Raw genomic sequence first — 27,845 nt, 5'->3', positions numbered from 1 at the left:
ACTTAGGTTTAAGGTTGTGCAAATTGGACTCCAATCGGACAATCTATAGTCAAGAGAGACTCGAGAGACTCACCAATTAGTTGGCGGGAACTCCATGGAGAGCTAGCGGAGTGAGACAAGGGTAGAAGTCGAACTCGAGCTTGACGAGTTCTAAATTTTAGCCTTTAATTCAAGGGGAAGGGGGGCGCACGACCTTCAGCGTCGATGACTCTTCCGATCGAGGCCGTGTCGGCGTCGCCCAAAGAGACTCAATCGGGTTATGGCTCAATTGACAATCGCGAACACAATCCGGCTTCAATTGGCTGAGAGTATAGAGAGAGAGACTCACCATGGGATCACAGCATCGCGTCGATGTGGGATCACCATGGCGCCTGGAATGGTCGAGGGCTCAAGGTCGTTTCTCCGTCTCGCCTGCTTAGAGTTGTCTCTGAGAGTAAGTTCTCTCTGTCGAGAAGGAAAGAAAGAGAAAACTAAGAATAGAACAGAGACTAAGAGGAAGCCTGCGGAAGGAAGCTATTAAGGTTAGCAAGGTCATTTTTGTAATTTTAGTTATAAATGGATTAACGGGTTACACGATTAAACATATTTAAATAAACAAGTTTAATCGTATATAATCGAGTTACACAAATTCAACCCGGTAAGATATGCTTATTAATCGTGTCTAAACGGGTTGGACGAGTTTAGATTGAATATAAAAAATGCATAACCCGAACCCGTTTAATTCCGTGTCGTATCCATGTCGTGTTATCATGTCGTGTCAAATACTGTCGATCCTACCCTCATTCATGATGAAGGCACACTTAGAAGCTTGCATTTGTAGAGTTTTCTCTCTATGTATCCAGGGCTTCTGAGCCTGGATTTGTCGATAACCAGGGTTAGTGACCCCCGAGTTAGGTTCGTGAGCCCAGCATGAACCCAACCACTAGGCTCTCGAGTGTTGGGTGGCTCGGTAGCCATGGGCCAAGAGGCTCATGAGCCTGTCACTGGTTCGCGACGAAACCACCCCAAGCTCGAGAACCCATCTGACCAGATCTGACTTTGGGCCTCCCCCATCGGCAAGATCGCTGAAGCCTTCAGGGGCCTCTGGCGACCTCGCCAATGGGGTAGGTCGTCGGCAGGAGAACCCCAAGCTAAACCTAAGAAATTGTTCATTTTCTTCAACAAAAAAGATGAATAGTAATTTTTTTTTGTTATTTTCTTTTTTATTGTTTTAATATCGGAATAACCAAAATCACATCATTTTGATTATTTTATATTATTTAGTGACAACATTAGCTACATGAGCATCCACATCAACTTTCTATTGCCTCATTTAACAGATGGACCAAATCGATAGACAGAGTTGTCTTTTGGGGATCGACACATTGGCAAAATTCTTTTAGGGACCAATGTATTGGCTCGTTAATCTTTCAGGGACCAATTGAATAGTGAGCTCTTTGAAAATTTTAATTCTAGCACGGGGGCGTTTTTGCCTTTTCATTCTAAATCCGAGCCCGGCCCTCCCCAGCAGGATTTGGGCCTTAAAGCATAATCATGTCCAACCTTCTTATGCTACTCATCACCAAACATTTGAGAAAATCTACCAAGAATTGGGAATCTAAAGACAAAGCAAAGTGATGGGACCATCCAATGTCGTTCTTCTTTCGGAAGTAACAGTACCAATCGGGATAGCCCTGGGATTCTGTTCTTTCATAGGATTGACCAATTAGGATCAGTAGGGGTTGATCATAACCATCACTCTTCGTCATAAAAATGCTAACCATTTGTCAAAAGAAAATAAAAATAAAAATGCTAACCAAAAGTGCTGACCTGTACTCTTGTTTCGGTCAGAAGACCGCGATTCGTGGCCGCTTATATCCCCAAAACTATACATAAATATAAATCTAAATAAGAACAGAAATGACGAGTAAAGGAAAGGCCGTCGGTGCCAGTTGGCGTAAGCTCAGTAATGAGCTCTATTAACTTTTCGGTTCGGCCTAACTGTCTCCGTCAAGATTGGATCCCGGAAGTTGCAGACAAACCAAGAAATTTAATTTAATATTTTAAAATAATAATATATAAATTAAATCTTAATTATAGAGCCTAAAAGCGAATAATACAACACCAGTCAAAGCGTAAAGCAGCCGGGATGACCAGCGAATCAATTCCCCCGCTGTAACAGATAACACGACTTCCCTTCGTATGGAGTACCCCAGCGACAGATACACAACACAAAACATGTAGTCCCATCCCCGAGAATACTGGCCCATGAAAACTCAGGGACTACTGATATGGGGAACGACAAAATTTCGGCGTATACAAGAATCGATCTTTGCTTAAACGTTAAAAACTTTTCGTTACAAAGAATAAAAAACACACTGCATTGTAACAGCGGGCTCCAGTACGAGAATCCTCACGTGGCGACCACATTACCATGAACATGTGTCCTTCAGCTGGATGCGACCGACTTTGACATGGTCTGCTTGACAGCCTCGGCGTAAGTTCTGTGCTGATAGGTGAGAGTCGACTCGAGCAAGTCCCAGAGCGATGTCTTGGGATTCCAACCTGCCAAACAAGCGTTGTTAGTAACCAGCAAACTTTTGCACAGGCGAAAGATTGAAACAAGAGGGGTCACATTTCCACATTGTGAAGGGCATAAAAAGGAAGCATACCCAATTGTCTGTTTATGATGGTCATGTCAGGAATTCTCTTATCGCTGTCATCATATCCCTCACCATAGAAAACTTTCGAGCTCACATCAACCGTAGGAACCTCCAAAGGTGGCTCTCCACTGACCTTCGAGTAAATCTACATGATGCAGAAACTCATCTGTCAAGTTGAAGAATATAAATCTGCGACAGTTGTGCAAATGGTTTAGCTATCTAACAGATTTTTACCTCAGTCATCATTTCAGCAAGCTGCCTAACTGTCACTTCATTGTTGGGGTTACCAACATTGAAAATGTGGCCATTGGCCCTGTCAGGATTTTCCTGAGAAGAGAATGAACGGATCAGAACCCTGTTCAGGACGATGATAAGAGGAATCTATCACAAGAATCAAATGAGAGAGAAGACCAACAATCATCAAAAGAACAACTTCAATGGCATCCTTGATGTAAATAAATGTTCTCTGGGACTGACCACCATCAACAAGCTTAAGCTGTTCACGGCGTAGGAGAGCCTGGCATGGGAAGAAATAATTACATTCCAATGAATAGAGACCAACAGATAAAGCAAATATCGTGAAGCAATAGCAATAAATTCAACTTACATTGCTGAAACAGGCTAGAACCCTGGGCACACCCTCACTAGGACCATCAATGCCAGGGATGAAATCCATCCTGGGTCCAATCCAATTGAAAGGTCGCACGATACTGAACTGAAGGCCATTCTCTGCACCCTCAGCTGCAATAGGCAAGGTCAAAGTTAAATCACCATCCCACAGCCAGATCAAAAGAAGAGAGCCATGGCAGAGGATAGCTCATTACCATAAATCAGCCTCTCAATCAATTGTTTGGCACAAGCATAAGACCACCTCTGCTTCTCAATGGGACCAAAAATGCAGGGGGAGGCGTCTTCTTTGAGAACATAATAGGCAGGATCCTGAAACGACAGAGTACAATGAGCAACAACAATTTGACCATTCCAAGAGCATCCAACAAAAATACGAAACCAAAAAAGCTTCTCATATAATTGCGAGTGCCACCAGGAATCCTTAAGAACATTCAACATAGTAATTCTCAAAAATACTGATACAGATAAGAGTCGCATTCCATTTTTTTCCGAATAGACGAACCATATTCTCATTACCTAATGAATAAGCACAATCTGATCAAACATACACAAACAGAATAACATCATCAATCATCAGCCCGACACATGTGAAGACTCATGATGATACATACGTCAATGCAACAGATACACAGAACGGATTATACCAATACTAGACAAAGATTCGACTGCTCTCATACTACACTACCCAGATCACATCACTGACTTACAAGAAATGCCCTCCGATTCTAAGTGAAGTTTTCAGAAGATGGATCTAATTGATTACTGCAATGAGGACACTTAGATCCTAATCAATAGCACTCACATGCTTAACATACATACACAACAATAACTGACAGCAAGAAAATCACATATATTGGTGAAGAGGAAAGCAAAGAGGATGTCAGATCTGCACTACATCAGCAGCAAAAAACCATGTCAACAAAAGGAAAGCAAAATTTTACCTGACGAAGAGGGCTGTCCCTAGGAAGGAAGCTGCCAATGGTTTTTCCATAAACTTCACAGGTAGAGAAATGGATAAGACGCTTGTTGTTCTCCGAACAGTACTTAACCTGATATTGACATCCAAATCAACCTTCAATCAATCAAAATCACACCAAAGCTACGACATCTCCAATGCAGTTGCTATCCCTGGAAAGAGCAAATCTAACGGAAATGAACTGCTAAGTGCTATTATGACGTACCACAGGGAGCGCATCGATGAAGTTGCTGTAGATAGTGTCGAGCGGACGGGTGTTGTAATCCGCCGGAGTACAGATCGCGGCGAGGTTAATCGTCTGCGGAACCAACACAAGAGAAGAAAGTAAGTCGGCGACTATCATTACAATGAAAATGAGCCACAGAATCAAGCCAGCGCCGGGAATTCCGGGAAATGCAAGAGGCAGAAAGTTGCAGACAAAAGCAAAGTAAAAACAGAGCACAAGCAAAGACGATTCACCGCATAACACCAGAAGGAACCGACAAAAAGAAAATGATGAATGGACAGACTGAGCTCCATTTATCAGAAGATCAAACAACGGGAATGCGACGCCACGAGGAGATGGAAGCGAAACAACGCGACGATCACGGGAGAATGAGGAAGAGAGGAGGGATTACGGGACGCACCAGATCTGACATCTTAATGAGGCCTTCGAGGCGGGAATCGTGCTTGATGTTGAGGCGGTGGAACTGGATGCGACCAGCCCAGGGGAGGGTGTCGGGCTCGAGGAGGTGCTTGATCTTGTCGCTGTAGACGTCGAGGGCGAGCACCTTGTGGGGGGTCTCGGACATGAGCTTCTCGCAGAGGTGGGAGCCAATGAAGCCGCCGGCGCCGATCATGCAGATCGTCATCGGCTTGATCGGCCTCCCGTCCAGATCCACTCTCGACACTCCGCTCGCCGCCATTGCCGGACGAATGAATCTCTGAAGCTTCTCTTCCTCGTCGGCTTATTCTTCCTCTCCCTCGCTCGCTGGATTTAGGATTTGTGAAGAGAGTGAAGGAGATTCTCTTTTTTTTTTTTTAATCAAAGGAGGCGAAGGAGATATAGGATTTTTGGGTCGAGGGGATGAAATGGTATTTATTGAAAATAGGGGAAACGGAAAGGAGAGGTGGTGATGGGATGGGACCCCCTCTCTCTCTCTCTCTCAATCCTTGTGCATTTATATCGGTGTTGGTCGTTTTGCCTACTCGCGGCTGGTGGGAGAGTGATGGCCACTCGCGGTGGGGTAAAATCCAGCTAGGAGATATTTTACTGGAGATAATTTCAGGTATATTTTGCATATTGACATACCCTAATTTCATTTGAATATTTGATTTATTCCAAATCACAATGTATTTTCATTAAATCTCGAACTCCTATTGCTACAAATGGACCCCCGCCTCGGTTGCATGATCTTCGTTTCTGCATCGTGTCGTGTTCATGCAAGTTCTCGATGAAATTGAGGATGAGTAGCAATTTTAATTTTATTTTTGGATAAGTATGAGTAGCAATTTTTGCTTGTCGTGTCATGTGCAAATGGTAGGGCCTGGAGGAATATCAGTTTGGTGAGCGGATTGAAGATATAACACATGCAAAGAGACTTAATCTGATACGTAGATGTGCCGCTCACGGGAGCCAGAAGTGATCGTCAAGTCAGTCATCGTAAATGATGGTGTGATGATTAGGATAATAATGATTAGCTATTGAGAACGGTCATTAATTCTTAAGTAATTTGGTGAAAGGCCGTGACAAATGTCCGGTGCGAATGATATACGCTTAATATGGCCTTTTATTGTACGGGCCGGTTTGAGAGACCACCTCTAGGCTCTAAGTTACACGATTAAAGTATAAGAGGCAACCGAGTTATATCAAAATATATATATACTGTAGTAACATCAGATTATAAGATTAATTACTCTAATTTTTTTGGGGCTAATTTTGGCATCCATTGGATAAGAATTTTCCTCATCCTAAAAGTCCATTTTTTTTCGAAACAAAATGTAGAGTAATTATCCAACTAAGCATTGAAATATATACAGCTTCAAATGCGCAATATTAGCTAGTGGCGGAGCCAGCCAGATGCATTGCATGGCGGTGAGTAGAATGAATCTCTGGCCCATTCAAAGTCAAAAATAAGGACGATATGGGAAGGGTTTGAGACAGCTATCTTCATCCAATATTCATACCCCTTTAAAAAAAAGTCAATTGTAACCCATTCTCAAACCGATTAAGAGTTTAAAGGAAATTTCCTAAACCATTCTCACTAATTTAACGGAAACCCACTAAGAATTCATTTTTCCCCCGTTAATAAGTTTGTGAAAAAAGCTTGCATGATCTTATCATAATATCTTATTTATAGAAAATAGTATGATATAATGAAAAGTATTCAAATACAAAGCATAAATTAAAGGCAAGTAATTGAACGAAAGAAAATAAATCACAACACTTATAAGTTCATAACATGTTCGAGAGAAACAAACCACAACACTTATATTATAAACTCATAATATATTCAAAATTAATAAGTTATAGCACTTTCGAGTTCATAACACTAAACAAGTATTATAAATACTATAAATTAGAATTAAAATAAAAGGACAGAAAAGAAAATAAGGAAGATTATTTCATAAATATGAGTAATATGAAGGGTAATTTAGTAAATTTACGCTTAACGGATTTGGAACGAGTTTTTGAAATAAAATCCTAAATCCTTTCCAAATTCTACAAGGTTTTGACTAAGGCTGGCAATATTTCACACGACACGATAACACGATACGGATACGACATGGAGTTAAACGGGTTTGGGTTGGACTTTTTTGATAATCGGTCTAAATAGGTCCAACCCATTTAAACACGGTTAATAAGCGTGTCTTACCGGGTTGAACCCGTGTAACCCGATTATACACGATTAAACATGTTTATTTAGACATGTTTAATCGTGTTACTATAATCGTGTAACCTGTTAACCTATTTATGTATCTGGATTTACCAAAATATCCTCATGTAACCCTAAGTTCCTAAATCCCTAACCTAATTTCATTTCCTTTCTTTCACCAAATCCAACACAGCATAACCGCACTTCCACTTGTACTTCTACTTCTCTACTACCCTCCCTCAGATCTCATCTGCGATTTGATTTCTTTTTTCTCATCCATCAATGACGAAGTTCTGCTTCTACGCTCTCATTGCTCTCCTCTCCGTGCACCTCGCATTGTCCGCAGATCCGCCTCAAATCTCGCTCTCCCTTGCTCCCAAGCTCACCGCCGACTCCACTCCCACCATCTCCCCTTCGAAGCCCACCGCTTCACCGACTCTCGCTCTTGCCAATGCGCCTCACAGCTTGATCTCATCCTCGCCGTCGCTGCCTCCCTCGGATGTGGCTCCCGCCTCTTCCCCGTCCACATCCCCTTCCCATCCATCTCAATCTCCGTGTTAACATGTAAACATGTCGTGTTAACGTGTTCGGGTAAACGAGTTAATCGAATAAACAAGTCGTGTTAATGTATCCAGGTAACCGGGTTGATCAGATAAACAAGTCGTGTTAACGTGTTCGGATAACGGTTATAATTGTGTCGTGTATATGTGTACCTATTATGACACGTTTCGATAAACGGGTTTAAACGTGTGTAAATGGGTTGACACGGATATAAACGTGTCGTGTACGGATTTCCAAAATCTGATCCGTTTAATAATCGTGTCGTGTACGGGTTATGACTTCGATGACACGAATCCGTTTAGACACGACACGTATAAACACGACACGAATTGCCACCCCTAGTTTTGACCTCAAATTTCTAAATCATTTCCATGACCCAACGGTTAATACTCATTAATCACCTTCAGGGTTTAGGACAGTTGAAACGCCTGTTTACATAGACCTGCTACCATCCCTAGTCTAAAAGCAAAGTTTTTCATATTCTCAAATATAATTTTGAAGTAGCAATCTATATTCGAAATGTTAAAAATCAGTTATCGTCGCTTCCTTTTCCCATTACTAAAATGAGTTGATTTAAATAGTTCGACGCATGAGTTGATTTAAGTGACTCAACGCATGTTTTTTTTTAATAAGTCAAGATCTCGAGTTCGAATATTGTGAATGGAGAAAATTCATAATTAAGATAATTTTATTTATTAGTGAATCAACCTAACTCAAATCAGGACTAATCGAGATTCATTGAGTTTTCGAATACCCAAAAATATTGACCCAGAAAAATGGTTGCTTTCTTTTCTTTTCCTATTGAAATCTTATCCATGTATACGGTACAATCATGAAATTCTTTCTTGAGAGCAAAGTAAGGGCATCTTTTTGTCCATAGACATGTCTCGATATGCATAGGGGGCCATATTGGCAAGGTTATTATTATATTGGAAACACTTCAGAAAAGACCAAAACATTTTAGTCCCACAATCAATTCCAACAAAGCTTACGCACGCCTTTGTTGTGTTAAAAAACGAATCCACCGACTTGCTGAATTCCGTTAATTAACGGCAGTGGCATCGCTTTTGGTGGGCCGCAGTAAAGTAGCAATCTTGGTAGGAACAACTTCATGAACTGGACTGTTCCATCAAGTGCCAATAACAATTGTTCTTTTTATTGTTTTTTATGAATATTATTCTTTGATTGTTTTATAAGGGTGATTGGTTTTGAGTACCATGCTTTTTTCACGATACATAGACCCTACCCTATAAGGAATATATTTTAATATTTTGGAATCGGACTCTATCATATTGAATTATGAAATCGGATCCTATCAAGAATCTGTATTGGTACTATGTTGGAATCTATAAACTTTTTTGTCTCGCTAAATAAAACCGAAAATGTCTCATTCATAGTACATCTACAACAAAGAATAATATGTATCATTAATACATCCACAAAAATAAACATTTATAATACGATTTCACACAATAACGAGTAATATATCTTTACAACACGTCCAATAATCTTGAAAAGAGTCGAAGACGAGAGAGTACGGTATGAGAGGGAGAGGGGCAACCGAGTGAAGAGATAAAGGCAAGTGAACGGAGAAGGAAAGATGAGGGAAGAGGAAAACAGAGGGGCGATCTTGTACGAGAGGTACACGGTGGCGCATGATGGACATCCCTTTGGACTGTTGGATTTGATATGGCAAGTGCCTATGTGCTGATGTGGTGTTGAATGAGTGGTGCATAGAGAGAAGGTGCAGTGGAAGGAGAGTAAGGAGTAGGGGAAACAGACTGTCTTGAGTGCAACTATCATGTCTTGAGTGCAGCTATTTCCTTTTTTTTCCTTCTTAATTTAATTATTGTACTTAAATATAATATAAAATTTATATCGAAAAAAATATAATATAAAATAACAGGTATCGATTCCGATTCTAAGTGCCCTACAAGCTGAAATCGGAATCGGATTTCACCGATTCTCAATTGTCCTACTGGGACCCTACTATGTTTCTAATTGAAACTACCTAAAACCTATCCATTTTAGTAGGATCCAAGCGGTTCCAGTTCTACCATATACTCGTGCACACCCCTACTTCTTTGACATGTTTGTCCAACATTATTTCATTCCAAAGTGTAACTTAAATTGCTAATTATTAATTGGCAGTTGGATCAATTTATTCTTTTTCCTATTATAGGGAAGACTCATACATTTGGTACAATAAAATAGAAATCATAATAATTAATAAAGTGACATGGATAGCCCCACTAAGTATCAAATCTGAAAACTTTTGATTTTTCGACTAGATGCACGTCACTATACTACATCTTCTTTTGATTTGACTAATTTATTCTTTAGAAGACGGTGTTTTCATCTATTACCTAGTGACTCTACAGAAACTAAACAAAACTCGTAAAATCGTGATGTCAAAACTTGCCACGATTAAAACTAGGGGTGGCAATTCGTATCGTGTCGTGTTTATATGTGTCGTGTCTAAACGGATTCGTGTCATCGAAATCATAACCCGTACACGACACGATTATTAAACGGGTCAGGTTTGTACACGATACGGTTATATCCGTGTCAACCCGTACACGACACGTTTAAACCCGTTTATCAAAACGTGTCATAATAGGTATACGTATACACGACACGATTATAACCGGTATCCGGACACGTTTACACGACACGTTTATTCGATCAATCCGTTTATCCGAACACGTTTACACGACCCGTTTATCCGGACACGTTTACCCGGACACGTTTACCCGGACACGTTTACCGGACACGTTTACAAGAAAATATGCTGAAGAAAATGGTAAATCCCATATCATCCGATAACAACCGAGACCCACTTACGAAATACAGAAAGACACCAGGAAATTAAATACTGAAACCTTATGAATTAGAATTCTCAAATTCCGAACTTAGACCAAAATACCGGGTTCAACGTAGGTCCAGAAAAAACCCATCATAAGCTAATAATTAGAACATATAAAATGCAGAGAACACAACATATAGCAACGAGGAATGCTGAAAATGAGAGTCACATAATCCATGAATTACACTTCTACTCTAATCCAAAATACACCAAACAAATCCTACTATGAGTCAGCTCCACGGGTAAGGTCGCGTGAAATATACCAAGAGATATTCCATTTCATATACTTGTTGATGTTCCCAAGAGCTAATCTCTCCCTTAATTAACCACAGTATTGGACCCTTGAGTTGATGGCTCCTCGCTAATGTTTAAGTTCATCACATCCTCTGTGAGTTGATTCACGGAGATTCCACAACCATCTACATTCAAAAAAGAGAAAGATCAACAAAAATCTGTAAAAATCAAATATGAAAAGTAAACTTACCGGCTAATCCATAAAGCCAATCTCGAGAGCAGATGAGTGCTTCCACAAGGTCGGGTTTCAAAGAACTCCGATACTGATCAAGAACACGACCTCCACAGCTGAATGCTGCCTCGGAGGCAACCGTGGATATGGGAATGCTCAAAACATCACGAGCCATCCTTGCAACTGTCGGATATCGTTGGGAGTTAATCTTCCAATACTCAAGAATGTCCAAATTTGTCTTTCTATCGCTCCTTGTCTCATCTAAATACTTTTCTAGCTCAAACTTTTTCGAAGATGCTGAATACACATTATCAGCATAATCATCGAACTCCTGATAAAAAATTAAAAATAACAAGGAAAGACCAATGATAAACGTATTCCAAGTGCAACTAACAACAAGAAAGTGAAAATATATAGGGAGAACATAACAAATATTGATAAAGTAACACATAATATCATTAAAAAATTTACCTCCAGCATATCTACGGATTCAGACTCTTGATAAGGATCTGGCACCACCTTCTCTTTTGATGTAAATGTTCGATTCTCCCTCTCATGTGCTGTATATTCTTCACAAAATGAGAATAATTTATCTCGAACAGTCTGAAATTCTGAAGATTGAGTACCATACAACTTTCTGTAACTCCAATCCACAAACTCAAGTTTATACCTGGGGTCCAATATCACCGCAATCGATAAAATCACTGAAAATTCAGACCAGTATTTTTCAAATTTCATAAGCATCCTTAACGACATTGATTTCAAATCTTCATCTGTCCCATCACTATACTCCTTGAGCATCGTATATGCTTTGAAAGTGGAAGGAAAGAACAGATTTGCGGTTGGATACTTACTCCCAGAAACAAGTTCGTGATCTCAAAAAAAACCCCCAAAAACTTCTTTATCTTCTCAATCTTCTGCCACTCCAATGGGGTAGGACAATTTGTATAATTGGAATCACTTAACTCTAGGTGGCAAAATGCACGACGATAATAGAATGCACTTTCAAGCATAAGAAATGTTGAATTCCAACGAGTAGGGACATCTTGCCTCAAGCCTTTCTTCGAATTCAAAGATAAGAGTTTCACACATTCAAGAAACTTTTCTTTTCTAACTTGAGATCCCTTAACATACTTGACACGCTCCCGCACTTTGTCTACCGCAACATCAATCTCTTTCAATCCATCTTGCACAATTAAATTAATGATATGGGCACAACATCGTTGATGAAAGAATTCACCTTTGCCTAGGAGTGCATCCTTCAAATTTAAATGCGATCTCAACAAGCCCACGAAACTGTCATTGGTAGAAGCATTATCCAAAGTAATAGAAAACAATCTTCCCTCAATACCCCACTCAACCAACAAAGAGGTAACCTTATTACTCAATGCCACACCGGTATGTGGAGGTGGCATCGGGGAGAAATTCAGAATCCTCTTTTGCAAAATCCAATTGTTATCAATAAAATGTACGGTCAAAGAGAGATATCCATCAGTAGCAATTGATGTCCACAAATCTGATGTCAAACAAACCCTACCACTAGCTTCCTCAAGCAAGCCCTTAACCCGTGACTTCTCTTTCTTATAAACTTTCAACACATCAGCCCTTGCAGTGTTTCGAGATATAACAGGTACACTCTCACGCAAATATGAGAATATAAACCTAATTGCAGCATATTCCACAAAGGCAAGAGGCAGATCATGCATAATAATGGCAGCAATCAACGGCTCACGAAAGCGTTCAGGATCAAATGCAGTACTTCTCAAAGACATATCATGGTTCATAAGCAGCTGACCAACATCTCGTGTATCCTTACGAATGCATCTTTCACTATGTTTTTTCAGATTTCCTGTCCCATATTGACTATCACAAAGGAAAATAGCGCCACACTTCTTGCACTTACAGCGGCTCTTACCATCAATAGACTTTTCTGCCAACTTCTCAAAGAATTGCCACACAGGTGAGGTCAATCTTCTTTTTCGCTTGCCTTTCGATGCCCCTACCTGAGTTCCTGTTGCAGTGTCTTGGATCTCGTCTATATCAAGCTCCACTACATCATCATCTTCGTTTATTGTGGCCATGGATTTTTCCTTCTCAGAGGATTCCAAGTTTACCTCCAAATTACTTTCTGAACTCATTATCCCTAAATAAAACAGACAATGAGAAATTGGTTAATGCAAAATCTAGAACAAACACAGGCAGAATATAAACACAAAAGCACCAAGGCAAGCCACCATTGAATGACAAAAGCCACTAGATTTCACGATACCTAGTGGCAGAATATAAACAAGTCTCTGATCATTGTTGTTGGTCAACCAATCACCTACAGTTGCGTGATAGAGCAAACAAGAACAGGAAGGAGAATTAAAATAATGCAAAACCCAACTCGCCCGTCTACATTGTTTCACAAGACAAGCCATTCGCAAGCACAAGACATTAACTTTCTCAGTTCAAGACCACAATCTAGACAGGGGAAATCGCGTTTAATTTTCACCACCCACATAAGTTGGAAGCAAGAATAACATTTCCTCGTACTGATCAAAGAGACTGAACAACATGAAGGACAACATAATTTGCTAGCTCTAGGAGGAAATAACAGGACAGGAACAGAACAGGACCAGAACAGAACACCGGTTTAATAAATAGCAACAGAACAATTATGTTCTCAACAAGAAAAACAAGGACATGCATGCTTATGATCTACGACTCTACACAACTCTACACAATAATATAACAGGGGAGATGGCAGCAAATAAAATAAGCTCATGCCAAGAAAGAGCAGCGGTTTAGCTACATAATCCCCCCAAATGAAAGATACACCAACAATAAGATTCAAATACTGAGGTCAACAGTCACAACAATTCAATCACAGATTCCAAATGATTTAAAAGCAACCAGAGTATCCAAAGCACTTTTACTTAGAAGACAAGTCGTAATTTTTCGGACCAAACACACCATCGCCAGTGCAAAAAGACCTAAATCCATAAAGTGACTTCCTATTGAATGAGTATGCCACGCGGTCCGGGGTTGTCCCAGTATCTGGAGTAATCGAGCTGTATATAAGCACAAATATTCATTCCTAAGAATAATGTCATTCTGAAATCCGAGAACAGGATACCAGCCAGAAAGAATAAACAATCGAAGTCGGTATGGATTCACGAACTTATGCCTTCAAGAGTGACAAAACGATACTATCATATAACGCATCGATAAATAAAGGCCCTCTTTTAATTTATGATGTCCTTTACATGATAAGTAAACCGATAGCCCTGTATTCTAGCCAACGTATCTAAATGGCTTACAACTGAAGAACAGAGCACTGAGACTAAATTATAGCCATGAAACTGCTTAATCGACATATTGATGGCTCAATCGACATATTAAGCAACAGAACAGGAGCACAATCTTCAGTAATAAATAGCAAAAAGAGCGAAAGGGACAAAGAGGAGGATCCGGAAGAACCTGCTCGGCAGCCTCGATGTCGACCTCGACGACGGCGGACAGGTGGGCGAAGGCGTTTGGGTGCAAGATGGAAGGTCACCTTCGTCGTTTGGGTGCTGTCGTTTGAGACTCTGAGCGGAAGGTCGAAGTCAGGTCCGTCTTCGATTTCGAAGGAAATCGGGTGGAACCATACTTGCAGGAAGGAAATCAGGTCTGTGAATCGGGATGGAAGGCGAAGCAGGACTCCTACTCTCTCTGGAACAGAACGATGGAACTGGAGGCTGGAAATTCTGGATGGAAGGATTTCGAAATTAGGTTTAGTGTAACTATGTAAGGATAGTTTAGTAAATTCAGTTAGATAAACGGGTTAACGGGTTACACGATTAAATAACACGATTAAACACGTCTAAATAAACAGGTTTAATCGTGTATAAACGGGTTCAACCCGTTTAGACCGAATATCAAAAAATGTCAACCCATACCCGTTTAACTCCGTGTCGTATCCGTGTCGTGTTATTGTGTCGTGTCAAATATTGCCGGCTCTAATTAAAACTAAAATACGTTTTCCTTAATGAATGTTTCGTTTATTTTATGTTATTTTAAAATGAAGTAAACGGTATCATGGACAGTTGAGAACGAAGGAAGTTTCATTCGGATTGAAAAGCAGCGAGGACGCAGCTTTCACTGCCGAAGGTGGATACTTGACTAAATCTATTATTATTGAGAAATTATTAATGATAATTAATTATATGTGATTTTATAGGGATGGAAAAATGAGACATGTGATAGGTTTGCATGGATGAGCTGTCCGCCGTTCATGCTCACGTGGGTAACCCTATTATAATATATTTTTTATTTTCTCTCTCCTTTTCCCAACACGCGTTCCCATTCACGCGCCTGCTTCACGCTCTCCGATCCCAAGGAATCCTATTTCTTCTCTCGCTCTGTCAGAACAGATAAATAAACGATAAAAAAAAGGTTTACATGCATTAACTTAATTTCTAAAATAGTAAGACGTAATAATTTAATTTTATTCACCAAAAAAAGAATGTAATTTTGGTAACCGATAAAAAAAACAAAATTTCCTCCTTTGGTAAATCTTGTCGCCTTGTTTGGGGCTGGCTTCCCTGGAAATGGATGTCTCCCTTACCATTTATGGGCCTGGGTTTAAGTTATCCATGAGGATTAGGATAGGATTAGGATAGCCCCATCGTTCATCTTATCCTAAGACAACTTTGAAATGACTCAGGAGGGAAAAAAAGAGAAAAGAAAAAAAGACAACTTTGAAATGTTACTGACAAAAGAAACAGTAATACCTCCCACAAAAATATTGATAATAAATAAACGCAGGAGAAATTTTCATATGATCGGTTTAAATATATAGGATTGAAGATGTATATATTATAAATTCTTGTATTTTTCAAATAACCCTCAAGCAGTTTACTTTAATTATTTGATTTATAAATTTTGCTAAATAATCACTTGAGAATTTTCAAATACAAAAACATTTATAACTCCAAGTGTACTCCGTATCCCTTGATAGAACATCAATTCCGCCTTGTTAGGAATTTTCAGCGAAAATAAAATAATGTGGACATTTTCATTAAGATTTTGTGTGGGTGTGGGCGTGGATTTTTTTTTTGGGGGAGGAATTGAATTCAATTGCCTCTCTAAACCCTCTCGGTCTTTTTCACGAATCTCATCCTATAATAAAACGTGTAAAATTGAATATAACATTGAGTCGATCCCAACTAAATATACATAACTAGGACGCGTAGGCCTATGTAAGCCATAGTATCTCTTGCATTTAAGGGACGAGGTAATGTTTTTTGGTTTTGGATAAGTCCTAAGGGATGACATGGAGAGTGATGAGACAAGGGGTGAGGTAATATTTCTCTTTTTAATTGCGATTTTGCTCGAAATCTATATTATATATGAAGTATTCGAACTACTCTCGCAAAGTCTTCCTTTTCTGTGAGTAGAAGTTTCCACATAGGTGGTTTGAGTAAAACCTTAGCTCATAATTGATTATCTCTTCAAATTTCCTTATTAAGTATATAAATCGATTTTTATTTAATTATGCCTAATAATTAATGTTTTTGCTCTGTTCCAAAGTTCCCAATAAATTATGTTTTGGTCGAACACCGTAATAGATTATTTGCCACATAAAAAATTATTAATTTTAAATAAGTGATGAGAATTTTCGACCACAAAATGAAAAACTATTTCATAAGGCTGAGGAAAGAAGGAAGTTAAAGCTGATCTAAATCGAATCTTTGATCAATTGAAGATTTTAAGAAGCAAATCAAAGTACTTTTCTATGAAAATTTCTTAATAAGGTGGTATAGGCCAGGGACTGTTATGGTATAGCTCAAATGGAAGATTGAATACTTAAAAAAGAGAAAAAATATCTCATAGTTTTACCGTTTTTTCAAATTTATCTCATACTTTAAAAATTACCCAAAATGACTTATGGTTTACATATTGTTCTAAATATATCACGCTGTCAATTTATCCGTTAATAAAACATAAGTAGGCTTTAAATATATTCCATAATTTTAAATTTTTCTCAAATGTATCCCATGATTTTAAATGTAGACGGAGAAAGTAACGCCAAGATAGATTTGGAACAATCATGGGTCTTTCTGGATATTTTTTAAACCATGAGATAAATTTGAAAAACATGTGATACCATGAGATATTTAGTGTAATAACCTCCAAAAAATCAAAGTTTGCTATATTAAATTTCAAAATGTACGAACACGAGTAGAAAATAAATTGTGTAATTCAATAAATTCTTTTTGTGTGGAAGTTCGTAACAGAAGTTACTTGAAACATAAAAAGTTATTAATTAAATAAGTGATACGAATTTATGAAGACAAATTGAAAAAAAAATTACAATGCAGAGGAAAGAAAGAAATTAAAATTGGTGTAAATTGAATTTTTTTTAATCAATTTTAAGAAGCAAACAAAAGTACCTAAAGAAGGAGCAAACCTTTCTAAGAAAATTTATTGATAAGAATAATGAAACCGTGAGATAGGTTGGGGACTATTATATTATGAATCAAATTGAAGATTGAAAACTTAATAAAGCGAAAGGTAATTATCAACATTTTTAAAATTTTAAATTGTATGAAGGTGATTAGAAAATAAATTCTATATATTTTTTTCATTTTTTCTCTTTGAAAAATCATCATTTTAATTAATTATACTAGTTAGCTCACCCATACATTATATGAAATTATGTTATATTTCTCTTCATATAATTTTTGGCATCCCAATTTGGAAATATTTCCCCATTACTTACATACTTTCATTTTTCATTCGTAAAAACATTTTACGACACGAGCCGCCATCGATTGTTTTTCCATCGGCAATTAAAGTTTATTTCTAAAAATATTGTATAGAAGATTAGTTAAAATAAATAAAAGCAGAGTTCGCGCATCGCTGGGACAAGAATGTCAAGAAAGACTTGTTTAAATGTAATTGGGATTAAAATAAGAGAAAATGAAATGTTGTTCTTGTGATGCCGCGATTAGGTAGATAGATCACAGAGGCCGAGCACCGACAGGAAATGTTTTTAAAGTGGGGAAACAACGCGCCAAGGGGCGCGTGACGGAAATTCAATTAAATTGCATTTTTCACGCGCACCGACAGGCGGGTTGGACCGGGCAGATAATATTGGGCTGTGTTCTCCGGGGATGAACAGAGACAGGAGACCGAACCCTTATATGACGATTCTGCCCATCGTGATTGGGGCAAAATCGATCCTAAACGTCGGGGTAAATTTGCAATTTTGCTCGAAATTAATTTTTTTTGCGCCCATCGGTCCTCTGGAACTCGCGAAAGGTCTTCGGTGGTCTGATTTCACAATTCAATTTTAAAATTTTAATTATAACTTTAATTTTATTCACTACATAATAAAAGTCAACACAATTATTATTTTTTCATTTTTTTTAATTTTTTTAACTATTTAATTTAATTTTTAATAATAATTTTTTTAACTATTTATTATTTTTTCAACAATTCAACAATATAATCGTTACTTTTTTTTTTTCAATTATTCATTTTTTTTATACTTTTTTCTCATAATTCAACATCACAATCATTACAAATCATTAAAATCAAAATTCAACTTAACTCAACTCTAAAATCAAACACACTATAAATATACGTGACTGAGTTCAGCTAAATCCTTGAAACATATACTATAGTCTTAGGTGGTGAAAAGCCGACATCGAGATGCCAAATCTCTCGTTTATGAGACCTCTTAGAAAAGATCAGCCTAACTAAAACAGAGGTTATTGAGAATTTTTTCAAGTGATCAACCTCTAAGTTTGCAACTTATATAGTCTGTGTATGACTCGTTAAAGGAGGTGGATTAATGATTACGGATGCAAATTGATCTAAACACTACTTAGCAACTGCGAATGGGGTTAATCAAAATTCAAGTATCCTGTGAATTTCTAATTTTCCTCAAAATAATTTCACAACAACTTTAGGAGCTATTTCTTTTATCATCACGAATAAGTTGTTGTTTGGACGGTTTGACCTAGTTATTGTCTGCTAAAACTATATTTTAAGATTCTAAAACCCTTGAAGTCGGACTAGAGGGACTCATTGAAGTGATTTCTTTAAATTGAACTTAGATGGCTCATACCAACTCATACTTTTGGCTCAACGATGAGGTAAATCAATTTATGTGCTCGCAAGCTGAGACTTGAGTACCACCTGATTGAAAAACCAAAAACAAGGAGTGAGGCTCCGTTTGTTTCGGAGAAAATGTTTCACATTTTCATTTTCCTATGTTTGATAATACAAAAATAATTGGTTAATAGAAAAAAAACTTTTCTTTTCAAATGAAAATATAAAGTAAAATTTTTAAAAATAAATTCCTTTAAAAGACACAAGAGAATTCATTTTTCCACTCATACTCTCTTTCTTTCTCTTCACCTTACACTTATTTCTTCATTTTTTTCCAGTTTTATTTTTCAATACACTACCAATTATAAGAGTTACTTTACATGGATTTATTTTCCGTTGAGATTATTTTCATCAAAAACATATTTTCCTTGATATAAACGGAGCTGAGTTAAATTCAACTCTTACAGATAAAACTTTGATGCAATCAGTATGGCTCCAAAATAACATGTCAAACACAATTGATTTTTCCATTAAAAACAAAATGTACGATTTTGTCCGCACTCCCTTTCATGAAATAGCAAATACAAGGACTCATTTATTGTAAACAAATTTTCTTATCCACGTGTAGCCTAGGCCATTATATTTATATATTTTATTTAGTCTTCTGTGAAATATATTTTGAAAATGTAATGGAATGATAAATTGAAGTATTTTTAGCTAATCTTTTTATAATTTAGTTACTTTTACAAATTATTACTAATTAATTTGGTATTTTTATGATTTTAGTTAATATTTAGTAAATTGAATTTTGAAAGTTATAATAATTACAGATGGTATGAAATCTATTATAGAATGAAGAATAGTTTTAATACTTATTATATATCAAACAATACTTATTGGTGATAAAAAAGTATTCACAGATGGAATATAAAGCAAAAGTTATTTTACAATCAAATATAAAAAGTGCAAATATTTTGAAATCGGAATGCAAAAAAATAATCGAAACTCAATGCATTTGTCGACCCTATTTTCACCTTTGAAATTTGCCTTTACATTATTCCTTTTCTTTTTCTGCTGGGATTTTGCATGAAAAATCTTTTTATACATTAATTAATATTTGTAGATCTGAACCAAATAATAGATGTAACTAAAAAGTCGTGTTGATTGTAAGATATTCTATCAATATGTGAAAAAAAAAACTTTCTTCTTTTATAATAACATTAAAAAAGTGTGTCAGCCTACCAAGTACTACAATCAACTTTAACATTAATGCAAATGGGGTTTGGCCCCGAATTCCAAAAAAAAAAAAGTACAATGATATTGAAATAAGAATTTGAGCCAAAAATTAAATAATATATAATATACTAGTAATTAATTTTCTTGTGATTATCAAGAAGAATTTTGAGTCAAGTCAACGAAAATGAATGAACATTTACAATAATCTATGGAAATATCAATCGGTAGAAATTGAAGAGTCAATCGATAATGAGTTAAGGGCAATGCCGATCATACTTATGCGAAAGACCCTCGTTGCATGAACAAAAGCTCTTCATCGCGGAGCCGACTTTGATATCATACAGAGGAAAAGAGCGAAGACAACAGTCACGACTCACGTAGGTTGGGTACAGGTGGGCCAAAAGCTTGGGCCCAATTTGTACTTCAGTGTCGGGCATTTACGTTAGAAAGGTCCTTTGGCCAAATGGCCTAGGAGAATGCCGAGAAAGATAATGCGCTAACCTAAGAATTTATTAATAGGATTTCTTTCATAAGTCCATCAATTAAGTATTTCTTCATCGGGAACACTCCCCGTTTTACGCATTAATAAGCGCTCTAGTATTAGTTAATTAAAGATGTAATCACCGACGAACTTATTGACCCGGCCCGACGATAGATCCACCACAAAGAAGTTTCCCAACAAGTGTAGTTTCTGAAGTTTGCTGAACTGTGTTATAAGTGTGACGCTCACATTATGCCCAGAGCTTATCCTCAATGACCACTAAAATTTAGTAGATTAGGAGGAAAGGGGACATCAAATTTTGGGCTATAAACCGAATTTTGAGACAGCTACCGTATCCCATTTTCCGTTAGGCATAAGAAAATTAACCACCCCTTGTTCTTTACTAGACAAATACGAACAAATAGAGAAAAGAAAATATAGTAATTAGCAATGATGAATCAATCTTGTGCATATGTGCTCCTTTTAATATGAGAAGGGTACTCTTACAAAGATATCATTTCAACTAGGGTTAGAACGTTTAGATACCTTATATTATGTATGACAATCGCGAAATTACTTTGTATAGGACGGATTCTTGAACTTTTTGGAACCGGGCTTTGTCATGTTGAGTCCTTGATAAAGGGTGGACCCAGAATCCATGAGCACATAGATTTTTGTTCATCCCATGATGCACCTCTTACAAGGCAAAGTTATTGAAGCCAGAATGGAGACATTATAATTGTATGACTGAGAAATTAAAATTGTTGCACAAAGGACTAGAAGTCTAGAATTGATGGTGATAGGAGAACTGCGAAGGAGTAAATAAAGGGCACACAACACAAAAAATGGTGTCCCCAACCTCATTCAAATCGAGACTTGAAGGTCCTTTGAGAGAGAGAGAGAGAGAGATGCATGGGAGAAGAAGAAGTCCATTTGGAGGTGAAGAAGCCATTTGGACAGCTCAAATTTTGTACACTTAATTAAGACACGCCATTTCATTAGTTGGAACCACCGCCCCTTTTTTTTTCCCCCTCAATTCACTTGCTCTTAACATCTTTGTTTCGTACTTACGAAGCGTAATTTCGGGTGGTCTAAACATAATAGATCTCACGTTGTAATATCTCGTCTTTGTATGAAGCAAAAATTAGACGAGTTACGACCCCTGTATAGCGTCAAATCAATTATATGTAATGAGATTTGCTATAAACGTTTGATTTTTAACAGTATACAAGGAGCGCAAACAAGCACCCCCTCCCCAAGTTCCCCACTTCAATAGACTAAAGATGCTCCTTAAACTTCATAAATCTATCATCATTCATGTCACTATAATTTTTTTTTTTTGAAAATCAACTAATTTTTGAAAGAAGGGGGTTTGATACATGTGACACAAGTCGTCGCTTCGAAATCAAGAGGTTTAAAGTCCGATCTTTGCTAGTGAAACGTCATTTACCTCTTAATTTCGTTGTTCCTATTCTAAGTCTAGGAACCTTTCTTTTAAAAGAGAAGAAGAAGATTTTTTTTTATTATAAACGAGAGTCATAAACGTATAATAAAATATATTGAAAATATGAAATAAAAGAACACGAATTTTTTTTTAAAGTTAATAGAGATATTATTGCATCAAATTTCTTTCTTTTAAGCTGCATCAAACTCCTTTCTAAGATTATTTTTTCATATATATATATATATTATGCATATATCAAAAGCGGAGGGAGGGACAATCGATTTTACTTTCCAGCAAATCAATTAATGCAGTCAGGTCGGTCAACGCATGACCACTCCCTCTCTTCCTGGTGGATTGCTTCAAGTTGACACATGCCTTGCCAATTTTTACTAATCGAGGCCTAACAAATACTATGGACCCAACTTGGAAATCATCTGATTTCTTCATAGATTGTCCCAGGGAGAAAGATTTGAACGGTCCACATGCAAAGATTCATCCAACCAAAATGTTACTTACCCCTCACATATCACATATATTTGCTGAAAAATAGTACGTATTTGGAAAATCATAATTGCACGTTATAGTTATTAATAATTGATACGTTAAAATTGATAAGAGATTAAAAGAGAGCATAATTCAGTGGCGCAACTCTCGTCTGGTAACAAAAATGTTTCAAATTGGATACTTAGTGAGAGTATCCCATGTCCATTATTAAGTAATTAGGATTTATATTTCATTGTACTAACCTACGGACCTCCTTGTAATTGAAGAAAAAAAAATTGATAAGACAGTCATACAATTTAATTTCTTTATACAGTTCTTTCTTTTTTTTTTCGGTTATAATAGGAGGCTCATGATCTAGTACAAGAAAATATGAATGAAATCTAAATAAATAGTTACAGGTAGTCCCACTGATGAGAATCGAACCTGAAACCTCTAGGTTACCAGGTGAGAATGTTAGTCACTGCACTACATCCATTTCTCTTATACAGTTCTTTCTTTAAAAAGTGACATTTTGAATTAGTATTCCACGTGTCGAACTTGTCACGGTGACGGTCTAATAATCCTTGCAGCTTGTCGGCCCTCACTTGTAGCATCCCCTTATATTAATCCTCTCGATCCCTTTCACTTCTCAACTCACTCCCTTTCTCCCTCCCAAACACAACAAAATTGATCAAGCTGCGAGATAAAATGAAGGGCTCTTCTTCGGGCTATCTATGTGCTGCAGCGTACGGTGTCGTGTTGATGATATTACGCGTGGAAGGGCAGGCGCTAGTGCCGGCTATGTTCATATTTGGGGACTCTGTGGTGGATGCGGGCAACAACAATGGTTTGCTCACCATTGTCAAGGCCAACTTCCCTCCTTACGGTCGCGACTTTGTCAATCACAAGCCTACCGGACGCTTCTGCAATGGCAAGACGGCCGCCGACTTCACTGGTACTTGTTAATCTATCTTTTCTTTCATCCTCATACCTCTGATCACAACTTCTTCACTTGCTGTTCACGTTTCTGCATGGTAGAGGGATTTGTTGGCCCTCATTGAATTGTTACGACAATACTGACACGGAATCATGCACATTTCTCGTTGCAGCCGAGAACATCGGGTTCACATCATACCCGCCAGCCTATCTCAGCAAAAAGGCCAGAAGGAACAACCTCTTGATCGGTGCTAATTTCGCCTCCGCCGCCTCAGGCTACTACGATGCAACAGCTAAGCTATATGTAACACGATTAGTCTCTTTAGTGTTAATTGCAGATTGTATTTGCATGTTGTAATGTGCTGGAATCTTTCTGTTTTCGAGCAGCATGCGATCCCTCTGACGAAGCAGCTGGAGTACTTCAAGGAGTACCAAGTCAAATTGGCGAGGATCGCCGGAGCGTCCAATGCGTCGTCGATAATATCGGGAGGACTGTATCTTCTCAGCGCTGGCAGCAGTGACTTTGTTCAAAACTATTACATCAATCCTCTCCTCTACAAAGTCTACACGCCCGATCAGTTTTCCGACATCCTCATGAAATCCTTCTCCAGTTTCATTCAGGTCCCTATTTATGCTCTCCTTTGTCCCGGATAATTTATTTTTCGGTCCTCATATTGTCGGATGATTAATGGATGTCGAGATTTCCCGTGGCAGAGCATATATTCATTGGGAGCACGGAAGATCGGAATCACCTCGCTGCCTCCGCTCGGGTGCTTGCCAGCTACGATAACGATATTTGGCGAGGATAGCAACGAGTGCGTGCCGAGGCTGAATAGGGATGCGGTTTCGTTCAACAGCAAGCTCAATGCCACGGCTGAGAGCCTTCAGAAGAAGCTGTCTGGGCTCAAACTTCTCGTGTTCGACATCTACCAACCTCTCTACGACATCGTCAGAAAACCCTCGGACAAAGGTGAGAGTATCTTTTAGGCAACCTAAAAGGACAAACTGAGACGATATAATGACTCGAACGGATATATCATTGATAACAATTTAACTATCATAGAATTTTGTTTGGGGGACGAACTTCAAATGAACTACGTATTATATAATCAAGAGGGGCGAAATAACATAATTTCATTAAAAAATTGATAAATTGAATAAATTCTAATAGAAATTTCGTAAATTTTCCCGAGTCCAAGGGGGCGATCACCATCTCCATTCCTGGCTCCCCCTACACCTAAATCCAACCCCACAGCCCGATCCTGCGAGAAAGATGGACCCTAAGCCCACGACCATAACATTAATGTTGTGACTTGTGAGACACGGTGATAATCTTTCTTTCTTAGATTATTTTTGGTCCAAAGCAATTGCGACCTGTTCGGCTGCTATGTGAGTTACATGGCGATGATTGTATAACATAATAACCCATTACGACAATCATCATTGATCTGCTATCATATGTAAATCTTGTATGCGACATTAATGTTTGCGATTGTCACTGCTTAATCAGGTTTCGTTGAGGCAAGGAGGGCGTGCTGTGGGACAGGACTACTGGAGACATCCATACTCTGCAACCCGAAGTCGGTCGGCACGTGCGCGAACGCGACCGAGTACGTGTTCTGGGACGGGTTTCATCCCTCCGAGGCCACCAACCAGATCTTAGCCAATGACCTGCTCGCAGAGGGCATCTCGCTCATATTCTGAAATGAAATCTACGCACAAGCAACACAAAACATAGAAAACTACCTCGTTTGGTCATTGATGTTATTATCCTTGAATGGTCAAGGTCGTATATTGTATTAATTTCCCTATTGATCCTTTTATACATGCTGGCTAAATTTGGGTGTGTTGGAGATAAAGCGTGAAATGTCGTAAAAACATTTTCATTAAAGCGTGAAATCACGTCATAAGATCCGTACGAAAAGTATTCTGATGTATAAATTTATAGCTCTTGAATCTGTGTGGCCAATTGAAACAAAGAACCATATTCACATCAACATTTGGTCCAACTTTTTAAGCCTTTACCGCCCTTTGATTGGATGTCCATGGACATGCTGAAGAGCGAAGTCAGATCCACTTTTCTCTTTTCCAGAGCACATCATATGGGCCTGGGCATCCATATAGGTACCGACCCGGTAAGTCCTCTCGGTCCAATAACTTGGGCCTAATGCAATCATCACATTGGGCCAGGTTCTATGAAAACAACTTTCCTGCTTATTCGTCGTGGCATCTACAGTGAATACAACATATTATTATAGATATAAATGTCGATATTGATGCAGGATAGACCAATATGAAAATAAGAAAAAAATTTGACTGCGTCGTGTAAACTAGGGCATGACTAAAACGCCGACCCACATCTCTCACATCAAGAATTTATTCAAACATTAGCAAGCAACTGAAGAAACCAGACATGTATAAACAAAGACAGGAATCAAGGTTTATCTGAGAAATAATTCTAGTATTTCTCATTACCAAATATTTGTATTAATGTGGAAATATGAGATAAAGCCAACTCCAACTTTGACTCCAATTCCGGCTATTGAAGTCGCATGGATGCTGCTTTGGTTCTCCACCACCCTCGTGCGCAGTAATTGATAAAAGGACAGATAAAGTGCCCGACAAATCATCAATCCACTTTAAAAGTCGGCCGGAAAATTCTGAGGTAGATCACGGCAGTCTAATTTTAAAAAGTTAAAACTTACTAAAGTATAGTATTATATATAGATATGTATATATATAGTAAAATTCACTTAAGTAGAATATTTAATGATAAAGTAAGATATTTAACAAAAAAAATAAATAAATGAGAGTCTACTCCTAAAATTAAAGAGAGGTAGCAATTAAATTTTTAATAAATGAACTGAATTACCATTGGAACAAAAATTATAAAAGGAAATTCATCTATGAAAAATGATAACGAGAAATACTCACAAAGAAAAGCTGAAGTAAGTAAGAACCGGTTCATAAATATGATGGTATTTGTAATTAGAACGTTAAAAGATATACACTAAGTCACAACGAGAATTAAAAAAAGAATTAGAAACAAAAATTTAATCTCAGAGAATGATATAAGATACTCCTAAAATGATAAATGAAATTTGGTTAATGTTACAAAATTACCATAAATTACATTGGAATTGAACAATCCATATATCCATATCTATATATTATGTAAAACTAACTTGAAATTAATAAATGCCTCTCAATAAATGATGGATTATTAATGGAACAAACAAGTATTAAAATAATTTACTGAAATAAATATTTTAGCTAACATAATAAATATTACAATGAATGTTACAGTTAATGCCTAACGAAAAAAGACTCTAATTATAATTAATTTTAAAATATCGATAATGGAAACAATAATTATTGCTACGAGGAAATGGTAAAAAATAATTAAAGACTTTTTTTTCTGGATAAAATTAATGACTTATAGATGTTTCTTGGAAGCCTAAATATTCAATTAGGATATATAAGAAACAATCCAAAGAATTTCCTCTTATATATATATATATATATAAGGGAAAATAGCTCTATATAGCACAATTTTTACCTTATTTGCACTTTTTAGCACGTTTTTAAAAGTTGTCACGATCTGACACGAATCACCATTTTATTTCTGGATCTAGCACACCGTTAAACTCCGTCTAAAAACCGTTAAACTCCTTCTTCTTTCTCCTCCTCCTCCTTCACGACTTAAACGTAGAAGCAGAGAGATCAAGAAGGAAGATGTCGTTGAAGACAAGAAAATAATGATGAAGATGGTCACGGAGATTGCTGGTTGCTTGAGGCGTGAAGGGAGCAGGAGCAGTAGCCATTGGAAGCTGCCGAGAGTTGTCGGGAAGATCAGGAAGCCATGGGAGGTCTGTCTGTGATGGTGAAGGTACTGATGATGGGAGAGAGCAGCCGAGAGATGGTGGTGAGGATAGGGAATAGGCGTTGCTGTCTGTTCTCTGTATGCCCCTGCTCGAGAAGAGAGAGAGAGAGAGTGTGAGAGAGGTTTATGGAGTGATCAGAGCTAAGGAGCAAATGATGGTTACAGTGACGTTGCAGTGTAGCCAGGAGTAGGTAGGTTAGCTTGCAGAGGAAAAGGAGAAGAAGAAGAAGAGTAGGTTGGTTATTGCAGGTTTGTTCAAGGAGTAGGCGTTCATTGTAGGTCCTGGACTTACAGGGAGGAA

At 37.8% G+C, this 27,845-nt stretch overlaps 2 protein-coding genes across 2 annotated transcripts; one reads left to right on the top strand and one right to left on the bottom strand.

Annotated features, from left to right (window-relative positions):
- Positions 1 to 2,051: 2,051 nt before the first annotated feature.
- Positions 2,052 to 5,305, bottom strand: LOC116201373 (UDP-D-apiose/UDP-D-xylose synthase 2). Its single transcript, XM_031532594.1, has 9 exons — positions 4,875 to 5,305; positions 4,454 to 4,546; positions 4,214 to 4,321; positions 3,467 to 3,581; positions 3,250 to 3,383; positions 3,058 to 3,159; positions 2,877 to 2,969; positions 2,652 to 2,787; positions 2,052 to 2,544 (listed from the first exon to the last, which is right to left on the bottom strand). The coding sequence occupies exons 1-9, from the start codon at positions 5,151 to 5,153 to the stop codon at positions 2,429 to 2,431; spliced, it is 1,176 nt and encodes a 391-aa protein (XP_031388454.1). The 5' UTR covers positions 5,154 to 5,305; the 3' UTR covers positions 2,052 to 2,428.
- An 18,066-nt stretch (positions 5,306 to 23,371) lies between these two features.
- On the top strand, positions 23,372 to 25,520 carry LOC116198929 (GDSL esterase/lipase At5g22810-like). Its single transcript, XM_031529200.1, has 5 exons — positions 23,372 to 23,680; positions 23,835 to 23,965; positions 24,049 to 24,282; positions 24,376 to 24,631; positions 25,172 to 25,520. Exons 1-5 carry the CDS (start codon positions 23,434 to 23,436, stop codon positions 25,363 to 25,365), a joined length of 1,062 nt encoding a protein of 353 aa, XP_031385060.1. The 5' UTR covers positions 23,372 to 23,433; the 3' UTR covers positions 25,366 to 25,520.
- Positions 25,521 to 27,845: the final 2,325 nt, after the last annotated feature.

This window comes from Punica granatum, chromosome 3 (assembly GCF_007655135.1).
Source record: "Punica granatum isolate Tunisia-2019 chromosome 3, ASM765513v2, whole genome shotgun sequence".
In the NCBI taxonomy this organism is placed as follows: Eukaryota; Viridiplantae; Streptophyta; class Magnoliopsida; order Myrtales; family Lythraceae; genus Punica; species Punica granatum.
The sequence above is the reverse complement of the archived record's forward strand: the minus strand, read 5'-3'. Positions and strand labels throughout refer to the sequence as shown.

What these genes read in the sequence shown, in the direction of transcription:
- LOC116198929 (XM_031529200.1), top strand. Translation starts at nt 23,434, where the DNA reads ATGAAGGGCTCTTCTTCGGGCTATCTATGTGCTGCAGCGTACGGTGTC. An exon ending in GACGGCCGCCGACTTCACTG is followed by an intron (nt 23,681 to 23,834) that starts GTACTTGTTAAT and finishes TTCTCGTTGCAG; the next exon opens with CCGAGAACATCGGGTTCACA. An exon ending in ATGCAACAGCTAAGCTATAT is followed by an intron (nt 23,966 to 24,048) that starts GTAACACGATTA and finishes GTTTTCGAGCAG; the next exon opens with CATGCGATCCCTCTGACGAA.
- LOC116201373 (XM_031532594.1), bottom strand. Translation starts at nt 5,153, where the DNA reads ATGGCGGCGAGCGGAGTGTCGAGAGTGGATCTGGACGGGAGGCCGATC. An exon ending in AAGTTGTTCTTTTGATGATT is followed by an intron (nt 2,970 to 3,057) that starts GTTGGTCTTCTC and finishes TTCTCTTCTCAG; the next exon opens with GAAAATCCTGACAGGGCCAA. An exon ending in TTGCTGAAATGATGACTGAG is followed by an intron (nt 2,788 to 2,876) that starts GTAAAAATCTGT and finishes TGCATCATGTAG; the next exon opens with ATTTACTCGAAGGTCAGTGG.